Source organism: Schistocerca nitens, chromosome 10 (genome assembly GCF_023898315.1).
Source record: "Schistocerca nitens isolate TAMUIC-IGC-003100 chromosome 10, iqSchNite1.1, whole genome shotgun sequence".
NCBI lineage: Eukaryota > Metazoa > Arthropoda > Insecta > Orthoptera > Acrididae > Schistocerca > Schistocerca nitens.
Window position 1 is genome coordinate 118,152,429 of NC_064623.1, and position 13,137 is coordinate 118,165,565.

The 13,137-nt window shown below is 37.1% G+C and overlaps 1 protein-coding gene across 3 annotated transcripts in view; it reads left to right on the forward strand.

Annotated features, from left to right (window-relative positions):
- The window catches only part of LOC126210335 (uncharacterized), a 180,473-nt gene that overhangs the window by 18,870 nt on the left and 148,466 nt on the right, over positions 1-13,137 (forward strand). For all 3 annotated transcript variants that reach the window (XR_007540650.1, XM_049939543.1, XM_049939542.1), the window contains one exon: positions 3,356-3,424. Coding sequence is in view for 2 of the 3 variants with exons in the window: in XM_049939543.1 (XP_049795500.1) it covers positions 3,356-3,424 (69 nt within the window). In the remaining variant the exon portion in view is untranslated. The remainder of the gene's footprint in view (positions 1-3,355; positions 3,425-13,137) is intronic.

Consider the following 13,137-nt stretch of genomic DNA (forward strand, 5'->3'; position numbering starts at 1 on the left):
AATAATTAAATTTATTTGATATGTTCATGTTTTTGCTTTATACCACTAAAAATACCTAATGCAATGCTCAGAATTATTTTTATAAAACTGAATGTCATGTATTATGATAACAGATATTCTCTGAATATTCTCCACCATTTGACAGCTAATTTTGCAGAAAAAATGTAGTACATACATTTAGAAAATGTATTAAATAGTATTTATAACTCGTGATTAAAAACATTTTAAATCACTTATTTTAAACATTACAGCTCTGAGGAGTATACAGATGGACAGAAGAGTCAGACAGATGAAAAGGCTCTGCAAATATAGTATTCATAGTTTTGATGGATAGGTAAAAAACTAGTCATAAAAGACTAGTTTTTTATACGATACATTAAATCTCGTTGAACCTGTACTTACTTTGCGAATGAAAGACAACATTGTTTGTACTTTCCTTTGAACTGTACGATTACTTAGCTTTTTTCTCTCTTCATTTGTATGATCACTAGAGAGGTCACATTGGTGATCTTAGCATCCGCCCATGAATGCTTAATGTCTTGCTGGCATGATAGCATTGAGTTCAGAGGGGCCGTAAAGGTTGATGGACACTTTTATATTGTTATACAGGAGAGTAATTTTGTAAATGAAAATGTTATCCACTATAATAATGTATATTCTTTCCATTAACAAACTGATGTGAGGTTTTCATTGCCCTCCCTTCCACCATTAAATGAGATTTGGTGAGGTTTTGAGTTCAGCTAGTTAATGGACATCCCCAAAGCATGTACACTGTTAAGACAGGTACCTCAGTGTCCAGAATGTGATAAGGTGGAAAAATAGTCCTGTACATAAAACCTTTCTGATATTCACACATTAATTCCTGATCGAGGATGTAATGGAGCTTGCATTTGAAGTTGCATTTCGGGCTCAGATAGTGTTGAAAATGCAAGTTTTACTGAAGGTGAAGGCTCAAAATTTGAACTTGAAACTTCTAAAAGCAAAATTATCAAGTAGTGACAGCAGTATTACCAGCTCTGTACTGTGGACGGTTGAGCGTCATTGTGGGCTTGGCCCTCCACAGAGGAATGCTACAGTATACAAATTGCCATCATTAATTACATAAGTAATTTACAATAAAACCAATTTTATTAGGTAAATGAGTAAATTAACAGTCTTAGGCCATTTCAGAAATGATAATGAAGTGAATACCACCTTCAACTTGAGTTATGAGAAAACCAACTCCATTACATCCGTAGTGAGTGTAGTCCTCGGAAAATAATTGCCTAACTTGTGATTGGCCATGGCGATAACAAAAGGATGGAATTATTAGTTTGAACATTTTCAATGTTACGAGACATCTGTGGGTATTATTGGACTTTAAAAATAATCTAGTTGTACTGTAAAGTACTGTTACATATGGTTTCATATGTTTTATTTGAGAGTAGTTCCCTCCATTAATGCTATAAAACTGTGGTCCTTTGTTGTGAAACTTGAGGTACACTTATAAGGCACTGAGATGGAATTTCAGTACAAGTGCCGCTCCAAAATGAAAGATTCTTCAAGGAATCAACTTGCAGTCTTTGGATGAGCTAATCATCGTAATATTGTTTCACCTAGGAGTGCTAACTCAAAGATGGTTAGAGGAGAACCTGTACACAGTCTTGGAAAACTGGAAGCAACTGTCAAGTTGAAGTTGGGTGTTGTGTTCAGACACGCAAAGTCTGGGATTGGCTCCAGATTGAGCACAAATATTCTCCTAGTCACAAAGGTCGCCTCAGTATGGTTTGAGTAAATGGGAGGCAGACCCCAGTGGTGCCCCAGTGTGAATGGTCTGCTCTTCTTTTGTTGTAGAGCTGTACAGTATCTCTGCAAGCCAACTCCCTGCAACCTGCGCACAACCTGATTCCAGACATTCAACCTGCAGCTGCACAGTGAGGTGCCTAATACAGCGGGTACTGAACACTTCTTATGCTTGTGTTGCAGGAGCTGTGTGTATATTATGTAACTGAAATGAGTTGAAAGAGCAGAAATGAGTGGAGAGATCAATACGAATGAAATTGGCGTAGATAGAGTAACATGAATTATGCCAGTAAAAACTTTCAGGATATGCTGAACCTACAATGTGAAATATGTTGAAGATATGCGAGTTTGTTTTGATGGGGAACAGTCTCTTCAGTTTATGTCACTGTACGGTATTGATAAGTTTCATTTGTCATTTTTGTACTAAAAAATTCAGACAAAACCATTACAGATTTACTTTTATTGTATGGATTATTGAAATAATAGGTATGTGGGTGATTGTATCACATCCAAAAAGCAGTTATAGCAAAATTATGTTTGCCTTTTCTAATTACAGTATAGAATGAAAAAAAAAAAGAAAAATTCCAAAATAATAGTTTCACTTCACAGAATTAGCTTTCAAAACCTTAAATTATTGTCAAGATTAGCACAATGACTACTTGTTAACTTACGTAAGAATTTATACTGTTACATATGGCTTTTACTGTGTGTTTTGGAATGAGATGTTACATTATGGTTGTTGTTCATTGGGTAGCAGGCATGATGGTAGTAGTATGGCCAGCAGTATGTGAAGTGGTAACTTGAGTAGAGTGGAAACACATTCTGAATGGTAGAGTGGAAACACATTCTGAATGGTATGTCTTCAAGAAAATATAAACAAACCCAAGAATGAGTAAAATTGCATATTGGATTGAACTCAGAAATCACCAATTCCACATTTTATGCATACAAAATAGCAAAATCCAGTGCTTTAAGTAAATAATGGAATGACTACAATCAACAACAGAGGAGAACATTGATCCGTAAAGATGAGTAAAGCAAACGATATGCTTTCTACTCTTGAATAATTTTAAATTTGTTGTAAATTTTTTGTTGAGTAAACTGCATGTACAGCTAAATTCAGCATATATACAATCTCATTGATTCCCTCAAAGTAGGAGTGTTTGAAATATGATGCATTGATTTCATCCGTAATGACCCAGTTATTTAATATCGCAGCATTTAACTAACTTCATGTACATCCTTTGTGTGAGGCTAAGCCACAGTGGTCCACCGACTCTGTTCCCCTTGAGCTGCTGTTGTGTTCTGTACCACACACGTCATGGTTGCAGAACCTCAGGAAATAGGATTGTGAAATTGTAGGAGGGAACATCAGTGACAAATGAAAGTTTGAATCAGGCCAGGGCGGTTTGTCAGACAATCTGACTATTGTGGCAATTTTGTCTAGGTTCAAGTCCCAGTCTGTCACAGACTTTCAGTTGTCATGACATATTCATTTATGTTGTTTAGACCTGTTTTTTCTGTATTTTTGTAGCCTGTGTTGCACCTGTACCTCTCATTTATTTTCATTCAGGTTGAAACTGACCCATCCACATCTCCAAATCAAGAGATTGAAGACACATTCATTAAGGAAGAAACTCTGGTAAGTATCCAGATTCATCTGTCTTTACATTGTCTGCAAACCAATGTGCACAGCATGATGGTAGGTGACTTGTGTGGACATTAACTCCTCGTCTTGTTATTTCACTCACAGGTGATCCGCAAGGAATGTTACCGGCCCCCACACGCATCCTAGCCTTGTACCTTATTTGTAAGCTTCTGGTGTGCCTTGTGTGATAGAGATACAGGAATTGGGTTTCAGTCTATCTGAACTGCTGGTTTCTGAACTGGGTTGAGTGAGGTAGAACACTGGTTAAGACACTGGAGGACAGGAGTTGAGAGTCCTGTATGACCACCCATATTTAAATTTTTTGGAGTTTCCCTGATTTGGATAGGCCAAATGCAGGACAGTTCCTTTGAAAAGGTTGCATCTGATTTTCTTTCCCATCCTTTCCCTGTAAAGATCTTGACACCTGCAAGATGTTGAGCCATAATCTGTCTCACTTCCTTCCCTCTATCTCCTTCAGTCTGGCATGCTGTGGTAAAAGGAACTATAAATCAAATATTCAGAAGTATTATTGATTATTTGTCAGTAAATGGTACATTGCTTGATGTACTCTTTATGAATCACAGTTCATCCTGTACAGTGCAAGGCAAATAGGTCACTATCAATATAAGTACATCACAGGAGAAAGGAAAGATGTAAAACTGACTGTTCAGTGTTCCTGGGTAGCAATGTGCATCAGAATTTTTATTGATATAATAGAGGGAAACATTCCACGTGGGAAAAATATATCTAAAAACAAAGATGATGTGACTTACCGAACGAAAGCGCTGGCAGGTCGATAGACACACAAACGAACACAAACATACACACAAAATTCAAGCTTTCGCAACAAACTGTTGCCTCATCAGGAATGAGGGAAGGAGAGGGAAAGACGAAAGGATGTGGGTTTTAAGGGAGAGGGTAAGGAGTCATTCCAATCCCGGGAGCGGAAAGACTTACCTTAGGGGGAAAAAAGGACGGGTATGCACTCGCACACACACACATATCCATCCACACATATACAGACACAAGCAGACATATTTAAAGACCAATGTCTTTAAATATGTCTGCTTGTGTCTGTATATGTGTGGATGGATATGTGTGTGTGTGTGTGTGTGTGTGTGTGTGCGAGTGCATACCCGTCCTTTTTCCCCCTAAGGTAAGTCTTTCTGCTCCCGGGATTGGAATGACTCCTTACCCTCTCCCTTAAAACCCACATCCTTTTGTCTTTCCCTCTCCTTCCCTCTTTCCTGATGAGGCAACAGTTTGTTGCGAAAGCTTGAATTTTGTGTGTATGTTTGTGTTCGTTTGTGTGTCTATCGACCTGCCAGCGCTTTCGTTCGGTAAGTCACATCATCTTTGTTTTTAGATATATAGAATTTTTATTGAATATCATATATCTTCTGAAACCCTTGGGTTCAGTGTTGTCCACTGTACATGACATTTGGTACTGGAAAGCATTGCAAAATTAGCTTACTTTACATGCTTCCATCCATTGATGTCAAATGGAGTAACATTCTGGGTCATTTCTGGATGTACACATGAAGTATCCATCATACAGAAAAGAACTGTGAGAGTAAAGCTGGTGCCCATCCTCAAACTTCATGTACACAAATGTTTAAAAAATTATGCATAGTAACAACAGCCTCACTTATGTTTAGTATTTTATGACCTTTTGTTGTGAAGAGTTAGTCACATTATTTGAAAATAGCAGCACCCTTAAATAGGCACAAAAATGTCCTCCACTATCTCCAATATTACCATAACTCTTGCACAGAAAGTTGCAAAGTATGCTACAACAAAAATATTTGATCACCTTTATAAATTAAAGTTGCCGGTAAATAATGAAATTTTTAAAAACCAATTGAAAGCCTTTCTATTTGACAACTATGAATTTCTGAATGTGCTTGGGTTACATTTGCCAAATTTTGTTGTATATCAAGATAAAAAATCTGGTTACATAAATGGTCATAATGTAGCAGTGTTTCAACAGAAAAATGTATCCTATTTGGAAACTATTGATGTGTTCCAGATCACAGTTGAGTTGTGAATGTGATTCAAACAACACGCAAAAAGTAAAGTAAACTACAAAGGATGTTCTGAAAATACGTTTCTGTTTGAAAAACAATGACGAATCTTGATTGCCACAAACAAATACACCATGGCATCAAAAGCTATACATCTTACACTATTTTTTGACGTAGTCACCACCAATATTAAGACATTTGTCATAGAGTGCAATCAGTTTGAAGAAACCACTGTGGTAAAACTTGGTGCCTCGGGATGCAAGAAAATTTTGCACAGCCTGCTGCACTTCAGCATTGGTTTGGAAGTGACATCCCGAGACTAGATGGGGTTAGTCTGTAGGCATTCACACACTAATCCCATGTACCCATTCGCACCAGATAACAGCACACGTTTCCATTGGTGACCACATTGTCAGTGCACATCTGTCTGCCATTGTGATAGGTGCTCTAATAACCTCAGTTACGCCAGTTTACTGCTATTCTCTCTTTTCTGGTGCTCTGTGCATACATCATTCTTCCTCCACTGGCACCCCTTCTCTTTCTAAACTAGCAATGGATGTCGATTCATGTGGCACTTGTTGTGTCACCTGGTGTACCATGTTCTCTTTCAAAAACAATGACAAAAGTTGCTTTTGGAATGTCCCTTGTATATCTATACACTAAGATGGCAAGGTATTTTGTAGGCGGTTCTTTAACAGTTCCACTCATAGATGAAGCTTGACAAGAATGATTACTTGCATGCCTTTCTCTATGCCCTGCTGTAAGTTTTTATTTCTGCAGTCTCTTCAGCAGATATATATGGTGTTCAAAACGTATGTGAACATTTTGTCCTGATAACTGAGTCTTATATTTTTGTAAATATATTTCATGGGATTTTGTTATCTTATCAGTATACTTTACCCGTAATTTCAATTATTATCTTCCACAGAACAGACAGGTGTGTAACCATTTCTGCTATCCCTTTCTTTTGCACAAGTTTAATGGTCCCTGTTAGTCCAACCAGTTTTGGATCCCACACAATTAAGCAGTACTCTAATGTATGGCATAAGCAGTCTCCTTCACAGCCAAACTGAAAATTCCTGGTGGCCAATTGATGGATTAAATCTTGCCATTTGTTTTACCTAAGACTGAGCTTATCTAATAGTTCAACTTCATATCTCTACAATTTGCCTACACTCAGACACTGGTAGGACAGGTCTGACTTATGCTGTGACTCGTTAACCCCATAGTGCAACATTACTGCATTTGTTTGTATGAGACTGATATTTTGTTAAAAACCAGTTGGACATTCCTACAATTCTTTATTGAATGACTGTTTGTCATAGATACATCATTTGCTAAAAGCTGAGCCTGAAACTAATACTATCTGCTAAGCAATCAGTATATAACATGAACAGTAAAGATTCTATTACACATCCATGAGGATACCAGGTATGAAATTCAGTAACTTTAGATGCTTCTTTATCCATTCATGACATGTTATGACTGTCACATTCATGACTAGGTCTCCAAAAAAACATACTGAGTCAAAAACTTCTGAAAAGTGTTGTAATACCAAATCCAAGTCATATCCATAACTCTCACAAGGAAAGTAACCCAGCTGACATGGCTTAACCCAAATAAAAATAGTTTTTAAGTTTGGAGAAGTGTCTTCTCTGCCACTCATCAGTGTCAAATATCTGTGAAACTGTGCGTTTGTGCACAATCAATGATCAAAGGTTAACAAATTTGAATACTGCAGAAGCAAAAGTCACAAAAGGTTCATAAGAATCATAAGTGATTTGGCAAAAAATATTAACACATGCAATATTTAGTATTATATTTCCAAAGTAGAACTTCCATTTTGGGGTATTTCAGTCACCTCCTTGAATCTCCACAGTCACATTTCAGTTACTAATAGGGGAAGATTGTACAGAAACCCAGCAGCATCTATTTTGGGGAATATGAGTATTCAAGTACTGCATGTTGTTTCAAGCAAATATTTAGCTTTTTCCATATGATATCTAATTTATGAAACGTATGCTTCTGTAGTCATTGATTCGTTAACCTTTGAACATTGATAGTGTTAAAATATTAAGGTTTATGGATAAATAACCTTGATGGGTGGTAGACCATACATATCTCCTTATTTTAAACTAATTTTTATTCAGTGTTAGTCATCCAAGCTACTGTGGTTCCATTGTAGGAGTATCACGTATGGTGAGTACAGGATAGGTTTCACATCACTCACTGTTTAGGGAACCCAGACTCATTGCTGTAGAGAAGGTCACTTTGTCTCGAATAGGCCATTTGTAGTAATTTTGTGGATCAGTTCTGCTGTTTATTTATTTATTACAATTGGTGTGAACTATGTTCAACAAATAATGGTTATTAGTAATTCACTTGTGGGTTTTATGTAGGACCCAACAGGGATTAATCAATAAGTTTTCACGATTGCAAATGTTTCATTTATAAAATTATCTCATCTATTATGTTGAGGTGGAATGTATTTTCCGGTCTTTAGAGAATGTTTGGGAGCTGTGGCCCTTTCAGTTTACCAACCACTGTCGCTCAATGCTGACTGATTTGGTGTACATCTGCACCCTAGTGTAGTATCACATGTTTGACTTTATAATCTAGTGGACAGTGCAGTTGAAATAATAAAGAATGTGAGTAAGAGTGTGACAGGAGAGTGGAAGGGCTGGTTGATTAAGTGGTTTATACTTACCGGTTAACAACATTTATTAAAACAAATAAATTAGAACTAAACTTAATCATCTCCATGGGTTCAATTAAAAAGCACATTGAAGGTAGTTTAGCAACTATGGCTGCTTAAGAAAACAGGAAAATAGCAGTTGTCCCCAACTACCAAAATTATAACAAAAACCTTTAAGAATTTGGCACAACAATCCTGAAATTAAAAACTTACATTAAAACTGCCATTGGCACCAATATAAAACAGAGAAACAGTTTAACATTCAGTCATTTTACAGATATGCAGATTGAGAGATTGCCTTCACCACCTTATTCTACAGAAACTCTTCAGATATCCTCTTGAGTAGCTGGGAGTTACATTAGGATGCCTCTTGACATGGCCACATAAGTTGGTCCCATCACATTCGGCAAGACTTCCAAAATCATCCAGGGTAAAGCTTTTGCTCTATACCAGCAGCCCGGTTGCTTGTCCAGTGTCAGTGTCCCATCACTTCAGCCACAGCAATCATTCTGTCTGCCAGTCAAGTACTCTCATGGCCGGATGTCACACCGTGTGGCCACTGCAAAATTAAAAAAGGGAACTCGAGAAGACAATATTAGTGCCACCACTACACAGGATACTACAGTTAAATTAAATTGCTAAAGGTCCTTTTCTTTAGTGTTGTTACATCTCCAATTAAGGATAAATTGGAAGATAGCATGAGTAGAGGTAGTGAAGAACTAACTACGCCTTGCTTAAAAATACAGATTGTAATGTACATACATAATATACACAGTAGATGATGATTTTCTCACAGTTGCACCAGTTCATTGAACACTATTACTGAACATTGATTATCAAACAGTTGCTCCCCTTCTTTATACAGGCTTAAATTCATACACATCACTTATTACGTTTTCTTACATCATTAGTATTGGGTTTAACTTGGGATAAATATACCCAAAAAAATTCAATTACAATGTGGGTTTTTAATGTAAAGGGTGACTGGAGTTGCAAACAGGAAGAGTTGTACCATCACCTTCAATCTGGGCAACAACGTCATCATTATTTTATCTTTTGCTTTACTGACTGCCTGAAAGCTCTGCACCCAGACTCCGTCACCCTGTTTGAGGTGAGTAGGACATCTCCCCTTGTTATAATTCTGTGCTTCTTGCTCTTCAAATTAGCTCTTGCCCTCTTCCAGTAGTCTCAGATCTGCATTGTAACACTTTTCTCAGTTAATAGTGGGTTGATTTATCACAAATTTTCTAGTGGCATGTCGGGCTTACATGTGAACATAAGGCTAGCGGGATCTGTTTCTAAGACTCCTGTACCATCATGTTGATGGCAAAAACTAACCATTGAAGTGAAAGGTCTTCATATTGGTGTGCTATGTGGGCAAAACACAAATTGCGGTTGACTCATTCCTCAAATGATGGGTTAGGACAGTAAGGCATTGTAGCAGTATGTGCAGTCCCCCTTTCGAAACAGGAACCCTGAAACAGTCACGACTTGAATGATGCAGCATTAGCAGAGACTACATATTGAAATTGCCCAAGGGTACCAAACAAGGACTTTAAGCAATTTATAGTGCCATGTGCAGTCATATCACAGTTCGGAAATAACCAGCAAATGCAGGTAAAGATATCCATACAAATTAATATGAACCTATTCCCGACTTGCTACTGCAGAAGATTGTTCACATAATTTATGTATAATATCTGCGTGGGTGACGTCACTATTTCAGAAGCTAGCAGTCACTCTGTGCCGTGTACTCATCATTTGGTTACTCATTGCACAGACTTTGTAAAACTGTACCCACCCCTTAATTCCCTTGTCTGTAATGTGCCATATAAAATTTTCCAGAATTTTCAGTTGTGTTTTAAATATTCCTAAATGGCTACTGGGTAGCAACTCTCGGTAATATTTACATAGTAAAGATACTACTCCTGGGGTGAGAGGTGAAGCTATTTTGTCCTGTTTACTTCCCCTGACTGGACAGCTCAAAACATTTACAGTTAAACAGTAGGGCTTAACCTTTTCTCCTCCCTTTATCATCTCTTTAATTTCTTGTAACCTAACATTGGAATCCTGATGTTCTGCACTGTCTGTAAACAACCGCAGGAGATAGGTGAGGATAGCCACAAAGAAGTCTGCTTTGTGCTTACTGCCTCCTTGAAATGTCCACTCACTGTATGATTCAATATCCCCTTTCCCAAACATAAAATTATGTTTGTCAGCAACAGCTTTATACCCTCCACCTAAATGACACACTCTAAACTGGAGGCGGAGATCCGAATTGCTTCTCTTGCAATACACCCCATCCACCTCAGTCGTCCCCGTACCCAATAAGGGCACGGTTATCACTTTCAACAACGAATGGACGGTGCTCCCAGGATGTACGGATTTTCTGCAAAGCAAACAATACAGCCAACCTTTCCAGTCTGTAAACTGAATATAAAATTTCTAATCTTGGCAGACTGAGAGAGGTGTACCCTATCGGTCTTCTCCTTGACTAGTGTTCTAATAAAAGAAGAGGTGCTACACCTGACATAGAAGCATCCAGGGTATAATCCACCCTGAGAAAACCCTGACCCTTCCCCCTCCTCTTCTCTTGACCTTTTGTCCTGCTAATTGATTTATGACACCTCCTGCAGATAATCCACCCATCTGAGAAATCCCCACCCTTCCCCCTCCCCCTCCTCCACTCCTCTGTGGACCCCATTCAAATTTCCTTCCTTTCTTTCTCATGTAACTCAGTGGACTAGCGATCTGGGAAAAGTTAAGTGTGAATTTTTGGAAAAAATTAATCGTGCCAATGAACCTTGCCATAGCCTAGATACTCTTAGGTGGAAAACAGTTGTACACAGTCTTAAAGCAGCTTTGGTCAACAGTAGTACCCCGGGGAGAAACTGTGTGTGCCAAAAATGACATCTGTGATTGTGCAAACTTTACCTTAGAAGGTTTGACTGTGAGCCACTGCCTTATTACACACTAAGGGTCTACTCACCTTAACCTCACTCCTATTACTGGCCTCTAGTCTGTCAGAATTCTCGCTTTTCTTTCGCTCATTTGAAATGGTCAGGACTCCCACATCTAAAATGTGTACATGGCGTCCTGTTATATGTAAGGCAGTCCTTTCCGCCTCCTATAGGCACCTTTGAATCCTGTATCCCGGTCTCGGCCTTTAGATTAGATTAGATTAGATTAGATGAGATTAGATTAGATGAGATTAGATTAATTATTCATTCCATAGACCCATAAAAGAGGGAATCCTCCTGGGTGTGGAACATTTCAGATAAACACATTACAAAAATGTAATTAGAAAAACTTGAGTTTCATTAATTTTAATGATCCTCAGTCAATAAACAGTAAAATTATGTACATGAATTAAATTTAAACTTCTACTATTTACAGATTTAATACTTACATCTGCTTTCATTAAATCCATAATTCAGACATTTGCTAGTTTCTTGGCTATTACAACCAAGTATTGTCAAAAATTAAAGTAAATTATTCATTTCAGTGATCCTCAGTTAAGAACAGTCAGATTATGTACAAGATTTAAAATTAAACTTCCACTATTTACAGACTTAAGACTTACATCTGCTTTCCATACATCCATCATTCACACAGTAGGTAGTTATTTGGCTGTTACAATAAGTATAATAAATTTTCATTAATATGGTCTACTGCACTTGTTGAGAAACTCATGGGTGGAATAGAAGGAGTTGGCCACCAAAAATTCTTTTAAATTATGTTTAAATTGTGCCTTGTCTGAAACTAAACTCGTAATGGTTGCTGGTAACTTATTGAAAATATGCCTTGCTGAATACTGGACTCCTTTCTGTGCAAGAGTAAGTGATTTTAAATCTTTATGTACATTGTTCTTATTCTTAGTATTGATACTGTGTACTAAGCAGTTAGTTGGAAAAAGAGATGTATTATTTACAACAAACTTCATTAAGGAATAAATATACTGAGAAGCTGTGATTAATATGCCCAATTCTTTGAATAGGTTTCGACATGATATTCTTGGATTTACACTACTCATTACTCTTATTATACGCTTCTGTACTCTAAAAATTTTTTCTCTGTTTGTGGAGTTACCCCAAAATATGATACCATAGGACATAATGGAGTGAAAATAAGCAAAATATGCCAGTTTTTTATATTTATATCTCCTGTGTCTGACATCATTCACATTGCAAACACAGACTTGTTTAGGCACTTTAGCAGTTCGTTAGTATGTTGCTTCCAACTGAATTTATTATCCCAGTTGTAATCCCAAGAATTTTACACTCTCAACTTCTCCTATGTCCATATCATCATATTTTATACACCCACCAGAAGGAAATCTGTTGGAAGTTCTGAACTGCATATAGTGGGTCTTTTCAAAGTTTAATGACAGTGAATTGGCTATGAACCACTTATTAATGTCAGTAAAAATTTGATTAGCTGCCATTTCTAAATTTATATTTGATTTACTATTTATTGCAATGTTTGTATCATCTGCAAATAAGGCAAACTTGGCATCTGGTAATGTAACAGATGACAGGTCATTAATATACACAAGAAATAGTAGTGGACCTAGTGTGGGACCTTGGGGAACACCACATGTAATTTCTTCCCAGTCAGCTGATGTTAGATTAGATTAGATTAGATTAGATTAGATTAGATTAGATTACATTAATACTAGTTCCATGGATCATGAATACGATATTTCGTAATGATGTGGAACAAGTCAAATTTTCCAATACATGACATAATTAAGTTAATTTAACAACATAATTAAGTTAATATAACAACTTTTTTTCCCTTAATTTGTATCTAAAAATTCCTCTATGGAGTAGAACGAGTTGTCATTCAGAAATTCTTTTAATTTCTTCTTAAATACTTGTTGGTTATCTGTCAGACTTTTGATACTATTTGGTAATTGACAAAGTGGCAGTATAATTCACCCCTTTCTGTGCCAAAGTTAGATTTAATCTTGAATAGTGAAGATCATC